The 26,577-nt window shown below is 42.7% G+C and overlaps 1 protein-coding gene and 1 long non-coding RNA gene across 9 annotated transcripts in view; one reads left to right on the plus strand and one right to left on the minus strand.

Moving 5' to 3' along the window:
• Window positions 1-26,577, minus strand: part of LOC139056992 (uncharacterized) — a 99,670-nt gene that overhangs the window by 31,855 nt on the left and 41,238 nt on the right. The window contains exon 3 of the long non-coding RNA XR_011512494.1: window positions 9,000-9,107. This is a non-coding gene — a long non-coding RNA (uncharacterized lncRNA). The remainder of the gene's footprint in view (window positions 1-8,999; window positions 9,108-26,577) is intronic.
• The window catches only part of LOC139056990 (uncharacterized), a 220,371-nt gene continuing 203,256 nt past the window's right edge, over window positions 9,463-26,577 (plus strand). For all 8 annotated transcript variants that reach the window (XR_011512493.1, XR_011512492.1, XM_070534784.1 and 5 more), the window contains exon 1: window positions 9,463-9,647. Coding sequence is in view for 2 of the 8 variants with exons in the window: in XM_070534780.1 (XP_070390881.1) it covers window positions 9,561-9,647 (87 nt within the window). In the remaining 6 variants the exon portion in view is untranslated. The remainder of the gene's footprint in view (window positions 9,648-26,577) is intronic.

Genomic DNA, 26,577 nt, shown 5'->3' on the forward strand with positions numbered 1-26,577 from the left:
ACGTGGCACAGAATTGTTGCTTCCGCTCGTGGTATCCCAGGTGAAATACGTAGTTGCAGACGTGGATCTAATATGGTGATGTGTTAGCTTACGCCCCCTCCCCCCGTCCACTCCGAGTATTAAAATTATATTTATGTGGACATATTCGGACTGAAACCACGGCGAAGGAATGATTGCGATCGCATGAAAGCGATGAAATAGTGACAACGTAATGGCAATCAAAGCATGGCGACGACGGCGTGTTTGGTTCAAGCTCACCTCCGCACTTACGCCTATCGGACCACGACGTTACAACGTCGTGGTCATTCCATCGTCATGATTCTAACTTAGTCGTTCAACTCTTACTAGATAGCTATCATATCATTGTCGCGCTGCCATCATTGTCAGGCTGCTGTTTTGCGATCGTCATAACTACATAGATGTTATCCTATTGTCGTCATGCGTAGTCGTCATACTGTCTTCGTCTTTGCATCAATGTCATTCCTTCTCCCTCATTCTGGTGTAATCACACAGCCCCCATTCAATCGTGATTATGATTCTATATTTATAACAACATCCTCATGGTGTCGTTATGATAAACTCGCTGTATGCATCGATTTTATCACCGTCACTTGAGCTTCGTCGTCGGATTGTAGTCTTGCCGCCGTCGACCTGCAATCTTCGTCAAAGTATCGTCTTTATGTACTCGTTATCTCATTGTCTTCATACCGTTGCCAGGTGATTGTTGTCATCGTTTCATCATCGTAGCACGTGCGCCATATCATCGTCGTGATGACATAATGTTTGTTCCACTTTAATTATTCTATCCTGGTTATTCCACTGGCGTCATAACATCATCGTCACACCATCGTCGGCCACACTGTCGTCAAACCCTTGTCGACAAGTAGTTGTCAAGCTGTCGTTTTAACATGATTATCACGTCAGAAACATCTTCCCTTTTTCTCGTGCCGTCATCGTCAGACTGCCTTCGGAGAGACTTCATAGCGCACATAGCCAAAGCAACAAATGTCTAAGAATATCCACTGCCGATTTTCAGTTGGTGTGACCTCAACAGTACGGCGTGTGACTATTTTCCGACAACGCTAATTGCATAACCGTCGACAGATGGGATCTACAAATTTTTTTATAAACAAGTCGGGTGAACTCTTGGACTTTATCTTGAACGCTGTCTGCTTTGGGGGCCGAGTCTAGCTGGGCGGACTGCTCGTGGGTTTGGATGTTCCGTGTTCTCGCTGCTCAGTTCGCCCTGAAGCAATAGGCAGCACAAACGCTTATTCGCTCGCTGCTGGTGCCGCGCTTCCTTACATCAGCATTTTGGCAGAGTTTCCATGGTCATCGAGTGAGGTATATTCATGTTTACCTGTGAGCATGTGACACCGTGCATGTTAACTTTCTTAGCAACAGAACGTTTGCACGTTTACACATTCGATAACACAAGTACCGTTACTTTGAATAGCTGTCTACTAACTGCTATCGCAATCGACACTTCCCATTTAGGGAGAAAGTGCGACTTTTTCAATACTTTTTTTAAAATAAAACGTTGTTTTCTGCAGTGAAGCGCAAAAGTAACTGAACCGCCAATACTAGAGAAATCATATATCGAAGCTGATGTATTCCTTAGAATTGATTCCAAGAGGACCAGCTTTGAGAGCTTCTCGGCTACAATGTGTAAATTGCAGTATGTGCCTTAAGGTTATGAAGTAATTATGCTTCATTTGTAAATTCCTGTTCAATTTCGTGCTATGCATTTCCATTTCTCGTACAAGTAGCCTCCGCCTAATCAAGTACTAAAGAGTAGAACTGCACCATCTCCCCCAAGTAATTTCTCAAGATCTATGGGGGCACCTAAAAAATTCTTATTATGTGTAAATGCAAGAGCATAACCTGTCCCTGGGTGCGTCGCTGAGTCATATCGCGGAGTTTAGTTCGGCTTCGTTGAACCTGCGTCGTGATTCAAGTATCCTATTACGAGCATGGACTTGCCAGCAGCGTAGAAACAAAAGTGGCTTTCTGTACACGGACGCTACCACGTCCGTTTGAGACACATTTGGGGCCATGAACATGCGCACAACCGCGATTCATGGTTTTACCTACTGCAGAGCGTACATCTCTCCGTTTTCATGGAAGCAGCCTCTGAGCTGGTCGTGTCGTAGTTGAAGTCCTGACATGGTGACGCCGGCAGCAACGTTGGCAGGTCGCTGAGTGGCTCGCACAAAATAGTATCCCGTGACCTTTCTCTTGTCTCCAGGCCTTATATATGCGTGAGAACAGGTATAGAGCTGCGCTTATTTTTTGCATTAACGGGTATCATGATCGTCGGTGAATTTTTCCTAGCAAGAAGGAGATGACGTAATTTGTGTGCCCTTTTTTCTGCGGGGGCTTTCTACCACGGCTTCATAATGCAATGCTCTCGCACTAAAATTACCTCCTCTTCGCAAAACACATGTTTTGAAGCACAGCTCAGTGCATCATTGCTTCTTACATGTGCCTTGAATTGTTACTTTTCTTTCACACATATCATGTAAGTGTAATTACACGTGCATTTATTTATCCTTTTTTGTGGGGCTGCATTTAATCTGCTAACAACTTAGTGTTTTCGCACAGGGCAAGACACGCCGGCATTACATGGAACTTTATGGAATGGAGTGTTATTTTGGATTCTATCCTTTGTCCATGCTGGGGTCGCACCTGGTTTAACGAGATTGTATGCGTGACGTGAATTCTGTAATACCTTCTTGAAGGCACCTGCGAATACGCTGGCAACAACGTCGATCCAAATCGTTCGTGGAAAATAAGATTTCCCATAGGTTTTATATACGCATGGCGAGGAATGAACCGATAAATGTATTTTACTTTATCATTATCAATAACTACCTCCGTTTCAGCTCCCATTATAAATGAGGGCGTATCACTTGCAATGCTTTGCAGCTTTTAGAGTGTGCAGAAAAACGCGCTCATGAAGTTCACCGGTTACGATGCGCATTTTTTTCTGTATCTGAAAACTATACTCCACCCATTAACCACTTAGTGTTATCTTTGAGCGCAAGACTCACCGGCATCATTTGAAACTTACTAGAATGTTATCGTTGTTGCTATCTGCTGTGTATGTTCTCGGCGCACCTCGACTAATCACATTGCACGCGCGAGACGAACTGTGTAGTGCTTTTTGGAATTCATGCGGGCATCAGCGATGAGCTGGAACCTTCGACAGCTGACGTATAAAATCCCACGCACATCACTGCGCAAATAAGGTTTTCGGCGATCACTGACATTGATCGGGGCTATCGTTGTGCTTCACTGCTGCCTGCTTTGCTGAACATGAAGTTTGCCCAACAAGGAGTTGAATTTGTACCTCACAGCTTTGTCACCGCGTCGTTCTTCATCTTCACTACCACGTGACAAAACATACATTTGTGTCGTGTCACAAAACCACAGCTTACAGAGAGCGCGGTGTTTGTCTGCTTTTCCTTTGTGTGAAGCTTCTTTTCCCGCACTAGTTTGTTCATGAATAATTTCGTGTAATGCTAGTCGAAATCAAATAAAGGAAATGGCAGCCGAATCTCCCTCGCATGGAATTCTCATACAGTGTGAAGAATTCTTTGAAATAATTACTTACGAATGTTATGCTGTACCCTTGATATCAACACTGGCGCATTTATAAGCAATAAGCAACACCTAAGACTACCATGCCAACTATGACAATCTGTACGCCCACTTTGTGTAGTGCTTTTCTAATCGCATGTCTGGCTGCCGAGGCGCTCGCCTCCGTTATAACGTATCCTGTTTCAGAGCTTCTCTCTCTACTTGCCGACGTCCCTTACAAAAATGAGTTTAGGCTGTTTTTAGAAGTTCTATGGACTTCTTACAGACGACTTTGTCGTTCTAAAGATTCGGACTTTTGTTGATGCAGTCCACAGACTGTCTATAGACGAGAGTCGATAAAATTTCCATTTCCTTTTGTCTTCTCCCAGTTTATGGATTGCCTACACACAAAAGTTTGTAAGCTGCTTGTTTCTTTTTTGTCTGCTTCCGCTCTATAGACTTCCTATAGACAAATGTCAACACCGTCTCTATTTATTTTTGTCCATTATTTGTCTATAGACTGCGATGTAGACAAAAGTTGAGAACGTGCTTCGTTTTCTGTCTTCTTCCACACTATAGAGTAATTATAGACAAAAGTCAATACACTCTCCATTTATTGTTGTTCATTCTTGGTCTATAACAGATTCGATAAGGTGTTAATTATTTTTGTCAATTCCTAGTTTATAGATGGTCTATAGACAAAAGTCGATATGAAGCTTGTTTCGTTTTCACTATTCTCAGCCCAGAAAGTTTTTCGTGCACACACACACACACACTCACACACACACACACACACACACACACACACACACACACACACACACACACACACACATATATATATATATATATATATATATATATATATATATATATATATGTCGTGTGATATAAATGCTGCATGACTGGCTGCTCGACGCACATTGCGTGTATTCGTGGGCTTCCGCTCCTGTATGAAACCTGTTACACCTTTGTGCTTCTGAATGAGGACACGCCCACGTTTATCTTGGGTGTATCACATATTTTGTTTGAAATGCCGCACATTCAGCTTCGTATAATCACCATCATGCAGCGTGCAATGACTGGTTCGTTGTGTTAATCTAGCGGATTCATCCAAGTATTTCTGAATTAGGGTAAGCATTTATGTTTCGTAATGCGTCGCCTATGTAATGCGTTAAGCACAGTGTTTATGACTCAGTTGTTTACTGTAGTAACACGTTACACACCGGGGCCCCACATTTTGTTCAATTAAAGACAAGGAGACATTTCTGCGCTTATATCGAAGCCGGAGTGAGACCTCTACGCGTGCGCATTGTTGCGAGAGAGAAACGACGTCACTACCGGTGTAGTCACTGGCGTGCTACACCTTCTGCAGAAAAGTTTCTGTGGTCGGACCGCGACTGCTTTGCCTAGCCCTTTCAGGCGCCACATTCAATTATGCATAGAAAAAAAAAATCTTTTTATATATAAACATTCTTTTTGGGATCTAAGAAACACAAAACCATCGAATTCTTGAAAGTTATCGTGAAACTTTATTATTTGCAACATCGTACACAATTGTGTACACAGCGCCTCGGTGGTCACAAAATTCACTTGTGGAATGCGAGGAAGCAATTTCTCTCTTTCAACAGGCACAGTGGCACGGCGCATTTCATGCAGAATATCCGGGCGCCTCGTGTACACTTGTCGAGCTTGCACCTAATTCGCACCTTCTGGTCGCGGGATTCGGGCCAATGGTCAAAGGAGTCGTAGTGCGCGTCTGTGCAAGGAAGCGATATTCTTGGTTTTTTGCCCAATCTTTGGTTGTGGTGCTTGGATCTCTGCAAGAGAAGGCCTTCCACGCTTTTTCTCGGGTAGTACCGACTTAATTATTGCTTCGGCATCTTGCAAGCGAAAATTCATCAAATATAGGAGTTTAGCTCTAGGCAGCGTTTGATTGTCGCGGTGGTAGTCCAGCAAAGAATTGCAGGTACCCAGGTACACAAAAGGAAAAAGCACTCTCAGTGTCCGCTTCTTCAGCTTGCGTTTCCCCTGCAGCAGCATGTTCCTCTTCTGTGAGGTTGGTGAACGCAGCTGCAACGCAGGTGTCGGTCGCTTCACACGTGGCTTCTTCTTCGTCACTTTCCCCGATGTCTCAAACATTTATCAGCAATGAGCTCCAAAAGCCTTTCAGCTGTCTTTTAGGTTTTCTTATGCTTGTTTGCACTGTAGAAAGAAGAACTACGAATGGCCAAAAAACCTGGAAAGAAAATCAAAGCAACTCTCAGCGTTCTTCATTTCTGCAGCGACCACGGCGCTTTGTACACAATCGTGTACACATGCGCGTGCGAGCGTTAGCGTTCGGTCATCTCCTCAAAATGGTTGAAATTATCACTCCTCGGTACTTCATATGATGCACAAGCGCGTCTAATTTTTTTCCCTTGCCACAATAAAAAAAAAAGCGGCTCTAAAAAAATAAGAACTTGACTCACCGCTCTTTGCTGCTCCAGCGTCCACCATTTCTTGTTTTGATATGAACATCGTCACCGAAATGTGACAGATGGCGCCCAAAAGGCACATGGTTGTCAGTTTAAAGTTTGGAAATGCGCTAAAGCCAACCTAATAGAAAATTGCGGGCCCTAAACGTGAAAAAAACACCTGAAATGCAATGTAAACAATTGTGTACAAGGCGCCTTAAAGGGCTAGGTATATACAGCTTCACTATAAAAGGTTTAAATGCGTGAGCATTTCCATGCCTACCCAACGAGAGATCTATGCGTCACGTAAGAACAATGCAGTGGCTCATACCCCCCTTGACAATCGCTCATACCCCACATTAGGATTTCGGTGGTCGTACCATGAGCGCTTCGCCTACGCATATGCAGCTTTGCTGTAAAAGGAACAACGAAAGAAAGAACAAACAGAAAGAAATAAAGGTACACAGAAAGATAGACAAAACAAAATAACTTTTGCGTACTACATAAGGTGCTCGCATGTGCCGTTCAAGAGAATGACCTACAGCGCCATACGTTTACTTCATACTGCGGCTCCTTATATCTTGGAAGAAGACTGATCTTTTCGTTCGTAAACTTTAATACCCAGTGCCCAGTGCCTTCTCGTGCTACAGGAGTGTAACACGTGCCTAGCTTTCTTCATTGACTACCGGCATTTTTTTTTTCATTATTCCTGTTATGTAAAGTAATTTGAAATTGAATTTGTGAATGTTTTCTTTTATGTAAGTGTAGTTGTAAATGTTTTTTGTACGTATAAAACTAGAATGCTCTGTTATTTGTAATTCTTCATGTTATATTTATATTGATGAAAAAGTTATTTAACATGCTTTGCTATTCAAGTTAGGACTACAGCTTTATTTTCTGTACATATTCTAGTTTAACATTGTGTTAGTATATAATTGGGTGAAAATGACCTATAAACACTTTTTATCATTCTGAATTTTTTATTTTTGCCTTTGATTTTAGGGTGGTTGGATGGAAAATTACAATATTGTGTTGTTCCCGTATATCAGATAACGCGGTTTAAAACATCATGTGTCTGTTTTTGATATATAACATTGGTGTATGTTACTGCATGCATTTTGTATGCTACTTCTCTGTTCTTTATTTTCAGTGTTTTGCGCCCGGTCACTTCAAGTGTCATTTTTCGCAAGATATTTCTTAATCAAGTGATTCAAATTGATATACGGCCATTATCAGCGATGTTTTCCCATGTGTAGGCTTAAGGCTACGTACATCGAAACTTAGAAGGGCGATGGTTTGGGCAGTTGATGTTCCATTTGAGATCGTGTGGCAAAGCGCGATGCAGGGACAAGGGACGCAAGGAAAGAAAGCACTTGCCCTCGTTATTTCCTTGCGTCCCTTGTCCGTGTTTCGCGCTGTACCCCACAATATAAAATGACATCGGGACGTTCGATTTCCTCCTCGATCCGTTGTGCTCCTATGGGCGCCATGTTGCTGCATCGGATTGTCTCAAAAGCTTCTGCCGCGCTACACAAGGACATGCACGACATTGCGTGAGCTTGGCGATGTGAACTACAAGATCGCACCACTGGACTCGCGTGTCCCCACGGACGTTTTGCGTGAGTCCCAGCGGAATCCTCATTTTGCCGCGAGCTTACCTCCCTTATAGTTAGCGCCGTCGCCACCAAAAGTGGCGCTAGTCAAAAGAAGACAACTTCACGTGTCGAGGTGGAATCGGTCTCAACAGCAATCTTGTTTATACACCGTTGTCGTTCTTGTAAATATTGTATATACAACTTTATATATGACTTCTGCAACCTAATAGTATTTCTTATTGCAACTACTAAAAAGGTCACATCGCCTGTAATTGGGTTGGGACAATGCAGCGTTACAGATGTCTGCCTTTTTTTTCTTTGTAAGAGATGGGTATTTGAATGGCCCTCTGAAATTGTTATTGTAGTGCAAAATTATCGATGTCATGTTTTCGATACGTTTTTAAATGACGAAGGAATTATTCACAAGTAATAGCTTGTCTAATAGTTTCAGGTGTTTCTGTACACTCTTTCTTGAAACAGAAAATAACGACATTTTTCTATAACGTAAACCTGCAGCCAATGTTTTTACTAAATTTTGATATGCTGAAATATGTTGTTCAGGGGCATCAGCCAATTTTTTTTTTGTCCGAACATTTATGACCTATTTAGAGTGCAACTTTACAACTAATACATTGTTCTCGCTATACCACTGTTCATTCACTTTCATATTAACTACGGCATAATATGCGGGGGTAGCAGTTATAACACTCACTTCGCATCCCTCCAGGTAAATCAGAACCAATCCATAAGACTTACTTATTATAAGCAGTTCACGCTTTGCAAATGGAAAATCACTACTACATAAAAACAACATACTAACCATTTCAGGACTCCCCAGATATAATCTAGGAATTTTATTCTACAAATATCTGACCAAGGTACTGCTATCGAGCTGCTTCTCACCTTGTGACCTGATAGCTCATAGTCACACTAGATTTGCACTCAGTAGTAATTTCCGCCCACCTAAAGTTCAAACTAACTGTGGTAAAGAGACCGGAATTTTCTTCGATATCACTTTGGAATAATCTACCACCTATAATCAAAATGAAAAAAATATAACAATTTAAAAGAGAACTAAAAGCGTTCATACAAATACTTACTGATATGTTCTTTTTTTTCTAATTTCCTTCTGTTCTTTTATATTGTCATGTTGTTCACAAGTGTTCTTATTACTCACATGCTATACACATGTTTTGGTATTGCTCTTAGCTCTCATCTGTACACCTGTGGGTTTAAACTTTGCATACCATCATAAGTGTCTTTAAAAGGAGGTCCCGATACAGTCTTTGGCTATGGTACCTCCTTATTTATACTACGCACATGTAATTTTCTGTTTCTTTACTAATAAAAAACTATGAAATACTACCTCTTCCAGAAGTTTTCCAGTATACCTTTGCAGCTGCTTCTTGGAACCAGCCTTGATCTTTCCCTCAATAATGAAATCAATATTTATGTTCTCCCAACCCTGCAAATACTTTCAAGAAGAAATAGGGTGGCTTAAATTAGGGAAATAATTGAACAGCTTTAGATTACGTTGCTGAAAAAATACTACATGCAATGTTTACTTATGCTATGTTTATTGGCTTGTATAATGGCCTGTTTTTTTTCTTTTCTTCTAAAATACCATCGCGCCAGCAAATGTGGCGCAGCCGCAGAAACAACCGTCGCGTTTCGGGATATTTATGGCTTTCTTTTATGATAAGTAATTCCTTTCAGGCATTGCATCGCTAACCTTTCGTGCACTGTATTGTCAAACGCATATTGATGGGACTAAAATCAGTCGTAACTTCAGGCCGTGCGTGGCCGCCTACACAATACACGAAGCTTCTAGAAGGCTTCCATCTTCTGCGCAGTAGAGCAGCGTACCGGCTGGCAGACGATCTACGAATACGTCCCTGCAACCAAACGACAGGCCACAGAAATCAACATGTCACCGCACATACCTTTGCGACCTTATCATTATCAAATCCGCCAATATTTAATGAACAAAAATGGCATCCACATAATCTATCCGGTGAGTACTACGCCGCATTTCGTTATTCTGCTTGAAATATGAAAGGAGACCGTTAAATCTGGCACCCTGAGGATACTATACATGATAATACGCATATATGTATGCAGTATTTGTATTACGCACCTAATTTTATGCCCAACACATGCAGTACCCCATATTCACACCAACTGCATGAGATTGTGAGATTTTACCGATGCATTTAATTATCATACGATCAGCGTAAACCGACATTACCGTGGAAACTGGCAAGTTTGGGAGTGCAAGAAAGTGTAACTTATTTCCAATTTGCCAAGTGGGAGCAAATTTATATGGAAATTATTACAAGTAGTTCATCACTACGAATCGTTATTATTGCTGCGATGTTTCACAAACTTGAATTGTTACAATAGGGAAAGCAAGCTAATCCCATCTATTAGATTTTAAGAGCCCCTCACCAGGTCTGGCCGTACTTCGAGAAGTATTCAAGGCAATATAAGAGAGAGAGAGAGAGAAGGGAAGACGGAAAGGCAGGGAGGTTAACCAGACTGAGTCCAGTTTGCTACCCTACACGAGGGGAGGGGAATGGGGAATGAAAGAGGAAGAGAGAGAACTTAAGTGTAGGATGTCTATAGTCGGGCACTCAAGTCTGTTGCCTTCAGGTAGCGAAAAAGCACTCGAACTGCTTTCTGGGCCAATGAACTGGGAGGCCAGGCTCCCAAGATCTTCGCTTCCGTAAATGGCTCGTACAATCGCGTTAGGTTGCTTGCATACACCACAGAACTCTAAGTGTCGTTTACACAGCCTCGACCCATCACTGAAACTTACATTACCAGCGAACCTTCCACGACGTGACGCAACACTGCTGTGTCGGCTGTGGGTAGGAGTAGCTTTCACCAACTCCTACAGCTACCGTATTGGAATGGCAGATTCACCAATGTGCGCTAAGTGCAAGTGTGAAGAGACCATCAGTCACCTCCTGTGCCACTGTTCTCGCTTCGATAATCAACGTGAGACTCTCCAGTGTGCCTTAAGTAGACTGGATGAAAGGCAATATAAATTATTTGCTGAAGCTGTCGCCTAAAATTAAATAATGGGTTTTACGTGCCAGAACCACTTGCTGATTACAAGGCAACCCCGTAGTGCAGGTAACGTGCAGGTAAATCTAAGTACACGTTTGTTTTCGCATTTCGCTCTCATCGAAATGCGGCCGCCGTGGCCAGGATTCGATCCCGCGACCTCGTGCTCAGCAGCCCAACACCATAGCCACTAAACAAGCACGGCGGGTAAAACCATGGCTTCAATAGAAGAAATAACGCTTACAGATATAATAAAACATGCAAACTGAATGTCTGAGTGTTTTTCTTTTACTTTTTGCCACCGCAAGACAGATGTACTAACGTTTCGTGTGCATCTTCCCACGTCGTGCAGTCGCGCGTGCAGAGAATGAAAGTAATTCACTTTCTGCCGGCTTCCAGCGCGCGATGATGCTCTGTCGTTCATTCGTGTTTCCCTCAGTTTTCGTGCAGCACTCACTTATACCGCAAGTCAGCTGTTCTCGCTGCACGAAACAAAAAAAAATGCGAGAGCTCGCGCACCAGACCGCCATCGGAAGTGCGCCTCGCAGCAAAGAACCAAGAAAAAAAATTATCAGCTCTTCCACTCCATGATGTGGAACAAGCAGGGAAGCTGTGGTGTGTTTTACCTTAGTCGACGCACCTATGTATATAGGCACTACTAATTTTATTATTATTATTATTATTATTATTATTATTATTATTATTTAGGTAAATAAGTAATTAATTGATGTAAGGTCGCCTCGGCTACTATGACGTAACCACAACACACAGCGCCCACTGCAACCGTGTGTATTGGACGCAGGTGGCCGTTAAAGCGAGCCTCGACGCGACCGATGCTATGCGTTGACCGAGCCGCAGTCGTAGGAGTTCCCTAAAAAAAACACATCTGCTTAAATTTTGCGATTGTGCTCCCGTCCAAGTTAATTAGCTGAATGAAACTTGGAAGACTACAGTTTCATTCTAGTGGACAAACAGGGAGGTGTCCGTTTCCCTCCCGTAGAAGCCCATGTATCTACAGTAGGCTGGAATTCCACAATATTTACGACCCAACTGTGAACTACGTAATTAAGAAAAGTAGATGAAACTGGGAGAAATACTATAGCCGTCTAAGCATCTACACTTTAGAAAAAAAGAGAGTAAAAAGTGAGACACGGCAACTTGACTCTCTTTTTTCTTCCGAAGACCCACTTTTGCGCGAGTAGACTCAGAAAAGAAGAGTCAACATTTGCGCATGGGTCGTTTGGCTCTCAATATTACGCAAAGGGTCGTCATGGAAGATCGCGATTCCTCTGATATTCGAGATGAGTTCCGCGAGAGAAAGATTTTAATGCAGGAGAAGAAACAGAAACCGTCTTCTGTTTTAGGCAGGCCCTCGGGTTCATGTCCTGGTTGTAATGCGGTGCATCATTCTTTCATCCTTGTCATGTTCTGCAATTACATCGAACTCTATATATTGATTTTCCTTGACCATGTTTGTTGATACCTCACACGCTTAAGCGATAGCTGGTTTCCTATGCTAAGGAAGGCCTGGATATGTCACACTGGATTCTGACCATAAGTATATTTAAAGAAAAAGTACTGGCTACTAAAGACAGCACAGCAACGAGATACCAATTTAAGTAGGCGCACTCAACAGTTTCGATCGTAAATGTAATTCCGCGACTTAAAATTAAATATTCAAGATGTAAGTTCCGAAATCGAAATCTTGGTATGAGGCGCACCGTTATGGAAAGCGGCAGATTTATTTTCAGCAGTTCGCGTTATTTAGCGGGTACAGAATGCACGGCATACGCGCGTTTTCGCATCCTGACCCCGTTGGAATGCGACTGCCGTGGTTGTGATTGGACCCGTCACCTCGAGCTCACCAGCGCAACACCAAAGCCACTGGGCTACCGCTGTGCGTTGCGTTCCGCGACCAGAAACAAATATTAGCGTACGCAACACTGCTTTGGAACCCCCTAGAAATATAAAAACAAAAATATAGCAGTTTCACCCCAATGCTGCATGATCCACTGCCCGAACTATTGCACGTACCAAGGTTCGTAGTTTCATCGGCTGAATAAACTGCAGTAAACATTCGCTTACTCCTTAAGTTAGCAAGCACTGGGTCAAGCGCGCGCGTTCACACATCGACAGATCTCACTCAATGAACGCGAACACCCGCTGTCACAGCATTGGCGTGATGAAGGGCGCTTACAGAGCGGACCGAACGCTTCTGCAGCCTCTTCCTTCAAAGCGTCTCCGAAAAATTGCGCTATCCGAGCACACCCCCCCCCCCCCCGCCCCAGCTTTGCACCCATCGGACATTATCACCAAAACAGAGCGAGTGTGGAGCAAGACCGGGCTGGAGCAACGGCTAGAGGAGGAGAAGCGCGCTAAACTAGCACCTCCCTCTCCCACCTTGCGCGCGTTTTATCACGTGACCTCATATAGATGTTGACTTGGGGCGCCCATCCAGCCCAGCACAGCCTCGAACACTTCCTTTAACGCGCACAGCCAACGGCGCGGGATAGGATCTTAATGCACTGGACTTTATACGTAAGCTCACGGTAACACCGGCAGATATATTTCGACGGTTGTGTCCATATAACTGCTATCGCAATATTCGCAATAAACAGAAAATTTTACTAAGGACCAACAACGCTGCTTCTCCACATCGTGATACAGCGGTAAACGATATTTCTGGAAAATGTGTTGCACAATATCCGCCAAATGACTACGCTCGCATTTGGTGACAGCGGAACGCAGTCGAAAAAAATTGCGGAGGAAATACCGCAGTTCTGGCAGCTGCGGGTGCACTAGATTATTCAGTAACGTCGGCGGCTTTGTAGTTCTACCTTACATCAGAGCAAACTGCACTCGACAGAGGTCAAGGGCCGCCGCACCGTTATAGCTAGGCAAATTAAAAAAATTACGCCACGTCTTCCAGCTTCGAGCATGCTCCGACAGCCCAACGACAGATAATTCAAGCGTAACCCCACTCGGACGGGCAAATCTTGCTTCTCCGAAGTGAACGTAGCGGGTATTTCAAGACGCGTTTTAAATTCATGGCTGCTTCATTCGTGAACTTTACTTACGTGACGCAAAATTATCAATGAGCAAAACAGTTTTTATTTCAACGCGGGGAAAGGAAACCGAGACTAGCGCAACAGTTTTGCTCAGTTGTGTGGATACAAACGATCCAAAGCCGAAGCCGTCAATAGCATGACGCCATTTTGCAGTTGCGTTGCATCTCGCGCGAGTACGTTGTCGTCGAATGGTGGTTCTTTATTCTATGGAGTGGTTCTGAAAGCGCTGTGTTAGGAGCGACTGCAACTAGGCGTTGCGGCAAGTTACGGTGGGAACTTCCGTCCATGCTGTGCGATTGCGACGAGGAGGACCGCCACCAGCAGCGGCGTGTCGCCGATTTCATCTTTGCCGACATGGAGCGAGTGCATTTCGCCGGACCGTCACAAGCGCCGGAAGTGTTGCGTTTTGCACTGCGTTTTCTTTGTTGTATGGGAGATCGCAACGCTGAGACCACCAGATGCATACGAAAGACTACCAGCGGAGAGTGACTTTTGCCATATTTCTCTTAACCTCTCAGGTAAGCATATCATCTTTTGTTCCGAGTTTACAAACGGTGCGTACTTGGCCCTTCCAGTACGGCTACATTTCGCGCCACGTTTCTCTTGGCAGTTCACAGACGTTTCATAGGCATGCGTGCGCGTATGTATGCGAATATACGATTGGCAGAGGGAATTCTCAGGAGAGCATCTGAAATTATAGCAAAGCTGTACTGCCATAGATAAACACCATTCTTAACGACTCTAATGACGAGTGGTCTGTCGCATCAAAAAATCCGTAGAATACCAAGTGCTGCGCAACTTGAAGTATAGATACTATACTAGCACCAGTGTGACTTTCGCTGGCGAAGACAGGTTGTCGCAAAAACAGCTTGTGTATTCTGAAGGTTTACTAACGCTTTAGGTATATTACCACGAATAATAAAAACGCTACAACGCTGTATGGCAGTGGCAGGCGATGTGGCAGCACAGATATTTTAGTAGCGGTAACGCTACTGCATGCACGAGTGAACAGACACAACGCTTTAAAAGCACTGAAACAGAACAAATTTAATGTGCATTTGGCTCCAAGTCGGGAACACATTAGCTCACAATATAAGCCGATGTATATTGTTATCTTTTATAAAATATTTATTTTCACGGTTGTAAATATTTAAAAGCATGAATTTGCTGCAACTTTTATACAGTAAATCCTACTAGGCTTACTACACCTGGCTGTGTTATGTGGAGAATTTGTGGTAGTCCAGCTGGGTTTTCTATATTGAGTCCGGTGTTTCATGAAAAAGAGGGCCTTTTTATTTGCAGCCCTATTTTAGCGCAGATATTTGGCAAGCAGAAATGAGTTGATTGCAAAGTTGTACCTCCCAGTGAGCTGCATATGTGCCTAAGTTTATCCTGTCTTGGCTAATATATAGTGCATATAACAATATTAAATATATACAGCTGTAGTTGGCTTAGTCGCTGTACCGTATTTTGTAAAAGTAGAAGGCAATGATTATTTTACTGTTTTCATGCAGAAATACCGTTTTTTTTTCTTGTACCAAGAAACGCTCACAGCATTCAATGAAATGAAGGGTGGTCTTTTTTGCTACCAATTTAATAAAGGAAATTTCGTCTGTGGTGTATGAGAGATTAGTTTACTTTCTTTAACTAAACAATGCGTTATCACATCTGCTACTGCTGTTGTTCTGTGTATTTTAGTAATTTTGAAACGTACATTATTTTAGGTATTCAAGAAATGGCAACATCAGAAGAAGACGCCATCTTATACAGCACGTTATGGGTGAGACAGATCGTAGCAAGCACTTTCGCATATCTCATTAGGATATCATGCTATTTGTTGTAATTTTCGCGTCCACTTTCTTGGCCTTTATTCATTTCAGCATTATTGTGCAAAGGGTAATACTTTTACATCGAGATAGAGTAATTGTCCAAAGGAGAGACATGGCTACATGGCTGGAGGAGATGGCACACATAAGCCTCCTTTGTCCGTATCTCTACGTCGCGCAATTACTCTGTTGTCTACCAACAAGCCCAAGCTCTTCATCAGCTACATTTGCTAATTCTCCGTTATTACATTTTCATTGATACAGCATTGAAAGTATAGAGGTACACAGGAAGACAGAGACTCGAAATGGTGAAGAGCCGTAGAACAAGGAGCATCACTGGAGCCAGTGCTTTGACATGCCAAAGAGAAGGGGATAATTTTCTTGCCAAATCATTGGCTCCAGTAAAATTTCTATCACTATTTACGATTAAAAGACAGCATAATTGCTCTTGATGAAGTATTATGCATCATGGAATAAAAATTAGCTGGGTGAAATGTCAGGGATGTGAAATTTCTTGTGTATTTTAATGCTACACCGAAAGCCGGAAAAACAAGATGTGGAGAACCACATTGTTATTTGTCACTACCCAGTTTGGCCAACTTCATTCAGAGCTTGCACTTTGTTGCATTAACGACCACTGGAATTCAATAATTGAATTGCTTTGTGATTTACTTATGTTTACAGATGTTGAACTTGTTTTAATGCAGCTTAACATAGTGTGTGCAAAAAATATAAAATGACATTTTAAGAGGCTTGCAGTTGACTAGCAGATCACTTGATGGTATGAGCTCAGGTTTCCACTGAGCTTCCTTGCACAAATCGGTACACATTCATTTTTTTTCATTGCTTGGATTTTCATAAACATAAGTACCATTTCTTCTTTGTCGACGTTCTAATTGCGTTGTAGGACCTAACTGTTTACATTTATTTGTATTCGTATCCATGTCACACAGACAGCTGCATTTTCTTGTAAATTGTTACATGGTAGGACTAAGAGCATTTGTGCATATTTGCTGCAGGTACACTCTGTTGGCTCCCGCCCCTGCATCCTACCACCGCCGTGTCCTGACGAAGTCCACTAGGGAGTTGGCAGCCTTCGTGACGATGCCAAGCAGGCTGGAAGGCGACGGAAAGAATAAGGTAAATACATGTAATTAAGTGGAAACTTTTTGAGTGAAGTGGCTTGTAGCCACTCAGCAATGAAAGAATTAACTTCAAAGAAGTTTAGACTCCTTGCTATCGGTGCAGGAATGCTCAAGTCCATGCATTTTGCCTTAGCCGCCAATAGGCTATGTGGATTAGACGAAACGCGATGCAAATTTTGAAACTAGTAGGAGCCCAATTGTACAATTTTTTTTTGGCTTAACACAAAACTGCTTTGATAAAACTTTAGCAATTTAAAAACAATACAATCCAATCTCATGCATGGTATTGGGCATAAATTTACTAGGACTGCCTCAATAGGAAGTATGCCGATAAACCTACACCAAAACTGACTTTTTTTGCTAGTTCATCCTCATCTGTGTGTACTGCGGCATAATTTATCATCCTGAAACAAGTTTTTGCGTGCAGCACAAGTCCTAAATATGTGGATTACATAAATTTGCAGCTTTTGCTGTAAGCCAGTTCTAGAAAAATAAAGTTAGTAGGCCATTTTGTGCATGTTTAATGACCCATAATAAACTGAGAAGTGGTTAATACGCAGTTCAATTTTTGTTGTAAGGCCTCTCTTTATTGTCTTGAAAAACTTGGCCCCCTTAATGAAGGAACCAATTTCTTGGCTATGCCTTTTATGATGCATAGTTTGGTGCGTTACACAAAATCTCACTTAGTGCTTGCGACAGTAAAAAAAAACATTTTAAATATTTCTTGAAATTAATATTTCTCCTATATTGAAGGGCCTCCCGTTTTTCAAAACGAAACTTCAAGTGGTCATGTGCTAGGTCGGGACAGCTCGTATGGAATAGCCTACTTACAGAAATGGGAGGGCCATACCCACCGTGGTTGCTCAGTGGCTATGGTGTTGGGCTGCTGAGCTCGAGGTCGTGGTATCGAACCCCGGCCACGGCGGCCGCATTTCCATGGGGGCGAAAACACCCGTGTACTTCGATTTAGGGGCACAGTAAAGAATCCCAGGTGGTCGTACTTTCCGGAGTCCTCCACCACGGCGCGCCTCATAATCAGAAAGTAGTTTTGGCACGTAAAACCCCATATATAAATTTTTTAGGGAGGGCCAAGTACACTTGACTTTATGTTAACATACTATTATTGATCTACAGAAAACAAAATGAAACATTTCATCCTATAAGCAGCTCTTTACATTCATTTACACTTTTGCGCATTTGTATACCTCAAGTCTGGTGACTTGTGTCTGTTTTCATTATCTCCTATGTGCCGATGGTAAACTTCAGGTTTGCCCTATGGTGAAGAATATATTGGTGCTTATAGATGTGGATCTGTGTTTTTCAGGTTGCCTTGAAATTTTACCCAAGCTGCGCCACACACTTAGGCCAGGCCTGTTGCAAACGACGTATAACCAGGCTCAACGCATGAGTGTCGAGTGAGTCCGGAGATCAAGGCAACCTGCTGTGCAACCAGCGTGCAACCTTTGGTGACCCCTCTACATGTTCCACCTATTTCACAGCTGTACCACACCTAGCTCCTATCCAAACAGCATCACCAGCTGTGGTTACTCATCGAACCATGGATGAATGTTGGGGTGGAGACATTTGAAGAGACATTCTATTTGTCTCTTCCACTTAGCAAATACTTGTGGTATTATAATTTATATGTGTGTTTAGTACCTAGTTTTGAATGGTTCCTTTCTATTAGAATTCTCACCATCGATTCCTACTACTATATTGTATGTCTGTCTTTATGCCTAATTTTTCGTAGTTCTTTTGTACTTGTGTATGTAATTGATAGCTTCATAATTCTTGTTATACAGAAGGCTTATATGCAACGTTATGGCATTTCTTTTCTTCATTTTGATAATCTACAGCACTTCAAAGTGTTCAAGAAATGTAACCTAACGTGGGCTCTGGTGCAGGAAAAATTTAAGAACAATATTGGGTACTTATTTCAAACACCCATTATTTTTGGAAAAGTCAACAATATAGGAGCACAGAAAAGAAAATATTAAACTAGAGAAACATGAGTTCCCCTCATAAGTCTGATAATAATGTGACTTCTTTTCACTGGAGAGATACCAGTAATACTCGCATACAAGGTTTGAGACATGAAAGCTATGATGCCCTTGGCATTTCTCAGTGCCTATTTGCCACACTGCCGAATGTCAAAGGCATCGTAGGTGTCATGCACACATTGGTTGTGTTACACTTTTGAGTATTGCATTTCTCAAACACAAAGGTTTACAGTAGTGCTTTAAACAGGAAATGCCTTTCCTCATTTAATACTGCAAGAGTAACAGTAGAGATCATGTAAAAATTATTTTACAGACTATATGTCCATGGATGCACGCTTCTGATGACAGAGCATTGGCGCGGTCATTTGATGAATGTCTTTATTTCAGATTTAAATATTGGCTTCCAGGTCTGGATTAGTCTCCTACACTGAGTAGTCTAGGTCAGAGCCCATTTACTAGAGAAAGTGAAGTAAACTAGGAATTACAAACGTCAAAACATCTTGTCTAAGACACCAATGTGACAATCAGCAAGGTTCTTTAGGCATTTATTTCCAAAGTTGTGAGGATATATTTTATGGCTGGTTTCACTATCGTGAGAACAAATATTTGTTCATTGTCACACTAGAGTTGGCTGCCCCCATTTGTATACAACCGCTTTACAGGCTAAAAATTCAGTGTTACGTAAAAGGCTGTTTTTAGTTTTGCGCACTCAGTTTTAAGGGATGCAAATGGTGGCATACAACAGAATGCGAAAATGACTAAGGAATGCAAGCAGGGCGTGGGGCGTTTTAGGCAGATGCGTCTGTGTGCTATTTATAAAGCTCCCCATGGTACGCCTGAAGGCATTTTCTAACACTTTGGTAGAGTACACTGACACCCACTTTATAAGGGGAAATACTACTCGAAAAAACTTTTTATATATTTGTACTAGAGATTTCAGTTCAGTTTATTTCAGTTTATTTCTTTAATAAGGAGGAGGCATGCATGTTTACATAAGTATACAGAAGGAGGTCCCAAAGCATGTGGCTGAAAGGGGACCTCCTGTCAGAAAATATATACATTAAAGGAAATACAAGGCATAAAACAGCAATACAGTAGTCACTATGAGGAAAATATTCAAAGTATAAGTACAAACTGTAAAGTAATATAAAGTCAATAGCTAGTCGTACAATTAAAACAGTAGTTTAGGGCATTCGCAACATAACAAACCAAAATACTTATAAAGGCTATAAATGAGAAAAAAAGAAAACTAAAGAAAAAAGAAAAAAACGGCAAGGAAATGAGCAGGAGCGAGGTGAATAGCTTAGATATGTGGATTATTTTGGTTATCTAGTAGAAAAGTGAATAATGTTTTCTTGAAGAAACTCAAAGACGAAGAGTGCTTGACATTTAATGGGAGGCTGTTCCAAGTGGATAATGCTGCGAAATATCCAGATTGTTTTCCAAAATTATTATGTATTAGTGGCTATAAGAAATTGTTGTTAGCTGCAAACCTTGTGCGGTTTAAGCTAACCAATGTAGCCGCAGAAAATATATTTGCTGGAGAAGGATTACGTATTACCTTAAATAACGTTATGGCTAATTTATATTTAACAATATTTTTTACTGAAATATTCTGTGGTTGAAAAGCATATCAGAAGCACTGCAGTTGTATGAGCTGAATGACAATATGCGGATGGCTTGATTCTGCAAATGCTGTAGTGGTGCTATATGAGTTGGATATGTGTTACCCCATGCTGTAATGCAATAATTAAGATGGCTGTGAATAAAAGAATAATACAAGGTCAGCAATGAGGGTTTGCTAAAATAATATCTAGATATAAGTAAAATTGTAATACCGGGAGAAATTTTGCGCTTTAAATAGGCGATATGCTTCGTAAATTTTAAGTTTGAGTCAAGAATTATTCCAAGAAATGAGCATTCATTAACTGCACTGATGTTAAGAGAGTTTAGGTTGACAGTGGGAATGAACTCTGGTGTCCTATAATTCGAATTAAAAAGCATAAAAGACGTTTTGGTAGGATTTATGCTTAGCGAGTTAAGCTGGCACCACGTTAAAATATTTTTCAGATCAGTGTTTAGCTTGGTAGTCAGGAAAGTTAGTGAACGATCGGTAGCAAGTAATGTAGTGTCATCGGCGTAAAGAAAGGCCTCAGTTTCTGTTAAGCAATCGGGTAAATCATTTATATAAAGCAGGAATATTAGCGGGCCAAGTACAGACCCCTGCGGGACCCCTTTATTGGTTATTCTGAAATTAGAAAGTGAGGAACTGAAATACACAGCTTGTTGTCTGTCTGTTAAGTAACTTTCTATAAGTGCTAATGCTGGGCCATCGATGCCTACTGCTCGTAGTTTAGTAAGTGAGATGACGTGGTTTATTGATTCAAATGCTTTGGATAAGTCGATAAAAATTGATCCTGCGTAGAAACCGGTATCTATAGCGCCTTTTATTTTATCCGTGAAAGAAAGTATAGCACAATCAGTCGAGGATCCTACCCTGAAGGCAAATTGATTTGGCGTAAGAATGTTAAATTTTGAGAAGTACTTGGTTAAGCGTTTTTCAAGACCTTTTTCGATAATCTCGCTACAGAAAGGAAGAATAGCAATAGGGCGATAATTAGAAATGTAGGAGCGGTCACCCTTTTTAAATACTGGAATAATTTTAGCTTTTTTTAGTTGACTAGGAAATACACCAGTCTTAAAGATTAAATTGATAACATGTGATAACGGGCGAGCGATAAGATGAGGTACTAATTTAATAATAATAGAACTGATTTCGTCCAGACCTGCTCCTGTAACCTTTAAATCTTGTATGATAATAATTATTTCATCTGGGCCAGTTGGAAATAGGTACAATGATTGTAAGCATCGCTGAAATGATAGTTGATTATCAGTGGTATGATCAGAGGAATAGTCACAAAAGAACTCATTAAATGCGTTCGCGATTTCATCTGCTTGTTCAGACGTAGCGTCTGATGAATGAAGCGTACTTATTGGTTTAGCCCTATGGATTCGATTCAAGAAAGAATTTATTATATTTCACTGCCGTTTTGAATCTGTGCCGGCTTCAGCTATTCTTAATTCATAATATTTTCTTTTGGCTACCCTGAGCAGACGGTTTAACAGGTTACAATAGATCTTATAGCGAGTTTTGAGTCGAATGTTAAAAGGGCGGTGTTTAACTTTTCGGTACAGGTTATCTTTTTTACGTAGGCTAGTGAGTAGACCATTGGTTAACCAAGGTTTCTGTAAAGCTGGGACATGTCTTCTGCATTTTACAAAGCTTCTAGAATTAGCGACACATTTCTTTATGTTGTCCGAGAAGTCATTAAATGCAAATTCAGCGTTTGATTCTGAAAACACAGAACACCAATTTAGCTCACCAACGCGAGCGATGAAGTCGTCTTTATTAATCACGGCTTTATAGAATTCATGACAAGGTTTATGTATTAAATGCAGCAGTTATACTATGGGTAGATTCACTGCCCACATGTGGGTACGTATATGCATGGTGTCACACTACGCCGTCACCATCGATGCGATTAACGAAAGCATGGTAGCTTTCAGAGCCGGCCACCAGGACAAAGAAAGCGCTAATGGCCATAAGTACGACCGTCGACGGCGGCGCGTAACACGAATGATAGCGCGAGCTATGCTAAGTGGCCCCAGGCAATATGGATCAGTTCTGTGCACAAAAAGTACGATTTCTCTCGGCACAGTGTACAGAATGTTAAACTATAACATCGGCCGGCGTCAATGCAGCGCGCAAACGGAGTGGCAGCCGAAGAAGGGAAAATAATATCTGTAATTTTACCGGTGGATAGATGTATCTTATGAGCGTCCCCTTTGGAACAGGGCGGTGAGTTGCGCCCACAAGCTCTTGCAATTCTACTTCCTAATGTCCTACCTAGTAAATCTCTTCCATGGGCTTGTTGGTTCATGCTTGAATTAGTAAATGCAAGGCGCAGAAGACCAGGACTCAAGAAGAACACATACGACAGGACCGGCGCCGACGCCGGTCCTGGTCTGGTCCTGGTCTTCTGCATCTTGCTTTTACTAATTCAATCCCTATTTATGTTAAAAATATAAAATAATAAAATAAAAAACACGATGATGTCCGACAGCCAAATTTTCGGACCCTTTATTGTGAACTTAGCTTTTGCCCGTCTGCGTTCTTTTTTTGCGTTCAGCTACTTTTCCTTCACCAATCTTCCAATCACCTCTTACTAATCTGTATTGCCGACATGTTAACTTTTCGCCTGCTCTCGCTGAACCCAAGGGACCGAGATAGGGGAAAAGTAAACATGTGCACAATAGAGATTAGTAAGAGGCGATTGGGAGATTGGTGGAAGGAAATTAAGGAAATGACAAAACAAAATGGAGACGCACAAAAGCAATGTTCACAATAGGGGGCCAGAAAGGGTGGTTGGGGGAGTTCACAGGGTTTTTTTTCGTTTTTATTTCGATTTTAACTTGGGTAGCACATTAGGCAGTATAATCGCAACAGCTTGGTGGTGCAACCGCCCTCCCCGTTCCAAAGGGGACGGTAAAGACATCAATCCATCCATCCATCCATCCGAGGTGGTCCAGGGTATGTGGTTTGTCCAGGAAATGCGGTTTGTTTGAAATCAGGGGTACAATCAGGACTCCATGGGAACCAAAGGTGAGTGCGACGCCTCTCAAGGGAAGACTACAAATGAAGCTCTGGTGGGTGATATAGGCTGGACTAGTTTTGAAGTGAGGGAAATTCATGATTATATTGCACTCAGTGTTACACAGGTGAACGATAGGGACTGCACGCGGACGTATGTAGAGGGTGCTGTCCCTATCGTTCGTCTTTGTAACACTAAGCGCAATATAATGATGAACGGCAACCAACTCGCCCGTTGATTGATTTACCATGTGATAGTAATTGATTTACTAATTAATCATGAAGCACGACTAACGAATATAGAAAAAATGTAAATAGGATGGGAGAGTGCTGAGGTATTTGTACAGCAGAAACATCATTCACAGTGGAGGAAAAGAACTAGGAAGCTTACCAGCAGGTATGTGGTCTGTTGGTTGAGTACCACAGAAGCAAAGAACATCAAATGCAAAGTCAGAGAGGCTGAAATTTTCTCATGGGTGGCGGCAATTGGAAAGAAACATGTCCTGAGTAACTAAATAAGAATGAAACACGAAATTAGGAAAGAAACAATTTATGATAACTCAAAGGGTTGCTATTTAATTTTCGAATCGAGGTCATGATGCCTTAGAAAACGCACCTATAAAGCGGGATATTAGAAGGAAGAAGAAGCATGTGCTTGCTTCGGTAGAGCCCGGGAAACGATGGTGCACGTTTTATTCGAATGTGAAGACATCTGCCCAGCGGTCGATTTAAGTACCACTGGCCTGCTTGAAGCCATTGGGTTCAGCGAGATCAGGGGAAAACTAAACATGTTCGCAATAGAGATTAGTAAGAGGCGATTGGAAGATTGGTGGAGGAAAAGTAGGCAAACGGCAAAAAACGGAGACGTACAATAGCTAAGATCAAAATAGGGGGTCAGAAAATTTCATTGGTAGACTTCATCGTGTTTCTTTTTCTTTTTTAACCTAGGTAGGACATTAGGCATTGTATTAGCAAGAGCTTGGTGGCACAATTCCCCGCCCCGTTCGAAAGGGAACGCACATAATATACATCTATTCATCCGTTAAAATGACATATATTATTTTCCCGTCTTCACCTGCCACTTCGTTTGCAATGCAATGATGCCGACTGATGGTATAGATTAACATTCTGTACGCTGTGCCAAGAGAAATCGTACTTTTTGTGCGCATAAATGATTCAAATCGCCTGGGACCACTTAACATAGCTCGCGGTATCCTTCGTGTGGCGCGCCAATGTCGATTGCCGTACGTGTGGTCCGTTAGTGCTTTCTCTGTACACTAAAAAAAGTCTCTGGTACACTCGCTGCGCTCTAATCAGTCATAGTACACTGCAGAATTTGTTAATGGTTGTCCTATCACATGCTGAAGTTCACCTGCATTTTTACTCTTTACGTCGGAAGGGCCCTGCACGAACAGTCCTTGTCCCGGTACTTATACGATACCGTAGCACCTGTTACACAAAGGAGTGTGTAGCGACCGCCCGTCACTTCGTTGTCCTCCCCGTGGGGGTCATTGCCCCTTGACCCGGAAAACCAGCTTGACTCGCCGTGGGCGACATTGCGCCTGCTCTTTCTTGGAACAGAAGACCGGCTGCCCGATTGGGGCGCCACCACTGCCACTCGGCAAACCTGCTTTTACTTTTGAATAAAGTCAGTCGACTCTCGATTTTCCAGCTATAGAACCTGTATTGCTTGCCCCCACAAAACCGAGGTCTAACAGAGTGGTGAACCAGGATATTTACGTTATATGTTCGAACACTAGCCATGGACGACGCTGATCCTACTCCTGCTGAAAGACAACGCCACGATTGCGTCTCCTGTCATCGCCGCATCGCTTCAGCTGCCCAGCTTCTGGCTGAAAAATCCCAGAGTTTCGTTTATACGTGTAGATGATTCTTTTCAATTCCAGCACATCAATTCACTGAAAGCAAATTACCTGCACATTGTCGACGCGCCACCATCCGACACCGCCGATGCCATAGGCGACTTGCTAGCTGCTACGCTTTGGGTCACAGCTAGCGACGACCTCAGACCTACGGTCCCCCAGCGCCTCTAGCCGTCGCGACAGAGTAGGCTCCAACAGACGCTTTCCGAAGAACTGGGCGACGAAAGACTGTTAGAACTCCTGCACCACTTGCGTCAATCACTGGGTGAACACTTCACAAAGGGGAGTCACCTTCAAATTTTGCACGAGCTATTCTTGTAACGCCTTCCACAATCTGCACCTGTGTATGGTAGTGGCGGGTTCCAATGAAACGAGTCTCAGTCGGTTAGCTTCACTCGCTGACCACATATGTGACTGCTCGTCTGCGGCATAGTTACCAATCACCGCTGCGAGAATCTCAGAGAAAGGAGACCGACTCTCGCACCTGGAGAAAGCAGTCAACCAGCTTACTAGTGCACTGGTGAAGCTGAAGACGGTTGGCAACACTGGGGACCAACTTCGGCGCAACAATTCACCTTCTCTGTCTCGCCGTGCACCTAGAGACTCGCCGCGGCAGTTGTGCTGATTACATCGTCGCTTTCGCGAACAAGCAGGACGCTGCATCCAGGGCTGTTTGTGGATGGGAAACGCAACGGCCAGTTGCTAACAGAGGCATGCCACATCGGCACTCGGGCTTCGTATTCGATGGCATCACCGGCAGTCACCTCGTCGTCGACGCGGGATCCGAGCTGTCTTTCGTTCCCGCCACGACCGCAGGTCGCCAAAGCGCCAAGTCCATACCCACGCTCTACACAGTGAAGAATACTGACATCGAATCGTATGGGCTCTGGTCAATAACACTAGACGTCGTGTTTCGGCGCTTGGACAGGCTGGTGTATGTGATCTCCGATGTCAACTTTGCAATACCAGGAGTGGACTTCCACATCCATTTAAACCTAGATGTGAGTGTTCGCCATCGGTGCCTAAATTATAACATGACATCCTACTTGGCCTGCTGTACAACCTTACCACCCCAGTTTTCGCCGGTCGCAACAAGATACTTGCTGAGTACCTGCAACTCAGGAAGCCCCGAAAGGATGTGTTACTTGTGAAGCACAAGGTGATGCGTCATGTTCATCACTACCGGCCCACCAGTCTTCGCCCGGCCATGGCGGACCGCCGGACGGACATACTGAGTTGCCCGCCATGAGTTCGAGCACATGCTTCAGCTCGGCGTTACTTGTCCTTCCTTCAGCAATTGGT

The sequence above is a fragment of the Dermacentor albipictus genome, chromosome 3, assembly GCF_038994185.2.
Source record: "Dermacentor albipictus isolate Rhodes 1998 colony chromosome 3, USDA_Dalb.pri_finalv2, whole genome shotgun sequence".
In the NCBI taxonomy this organism is placed as follows: Eukaryota; Metazoa; Arthropoda; class Arachnida; order Ixodida; family Ixodidae; genus Dermacentor; species Dermacentor albipictus.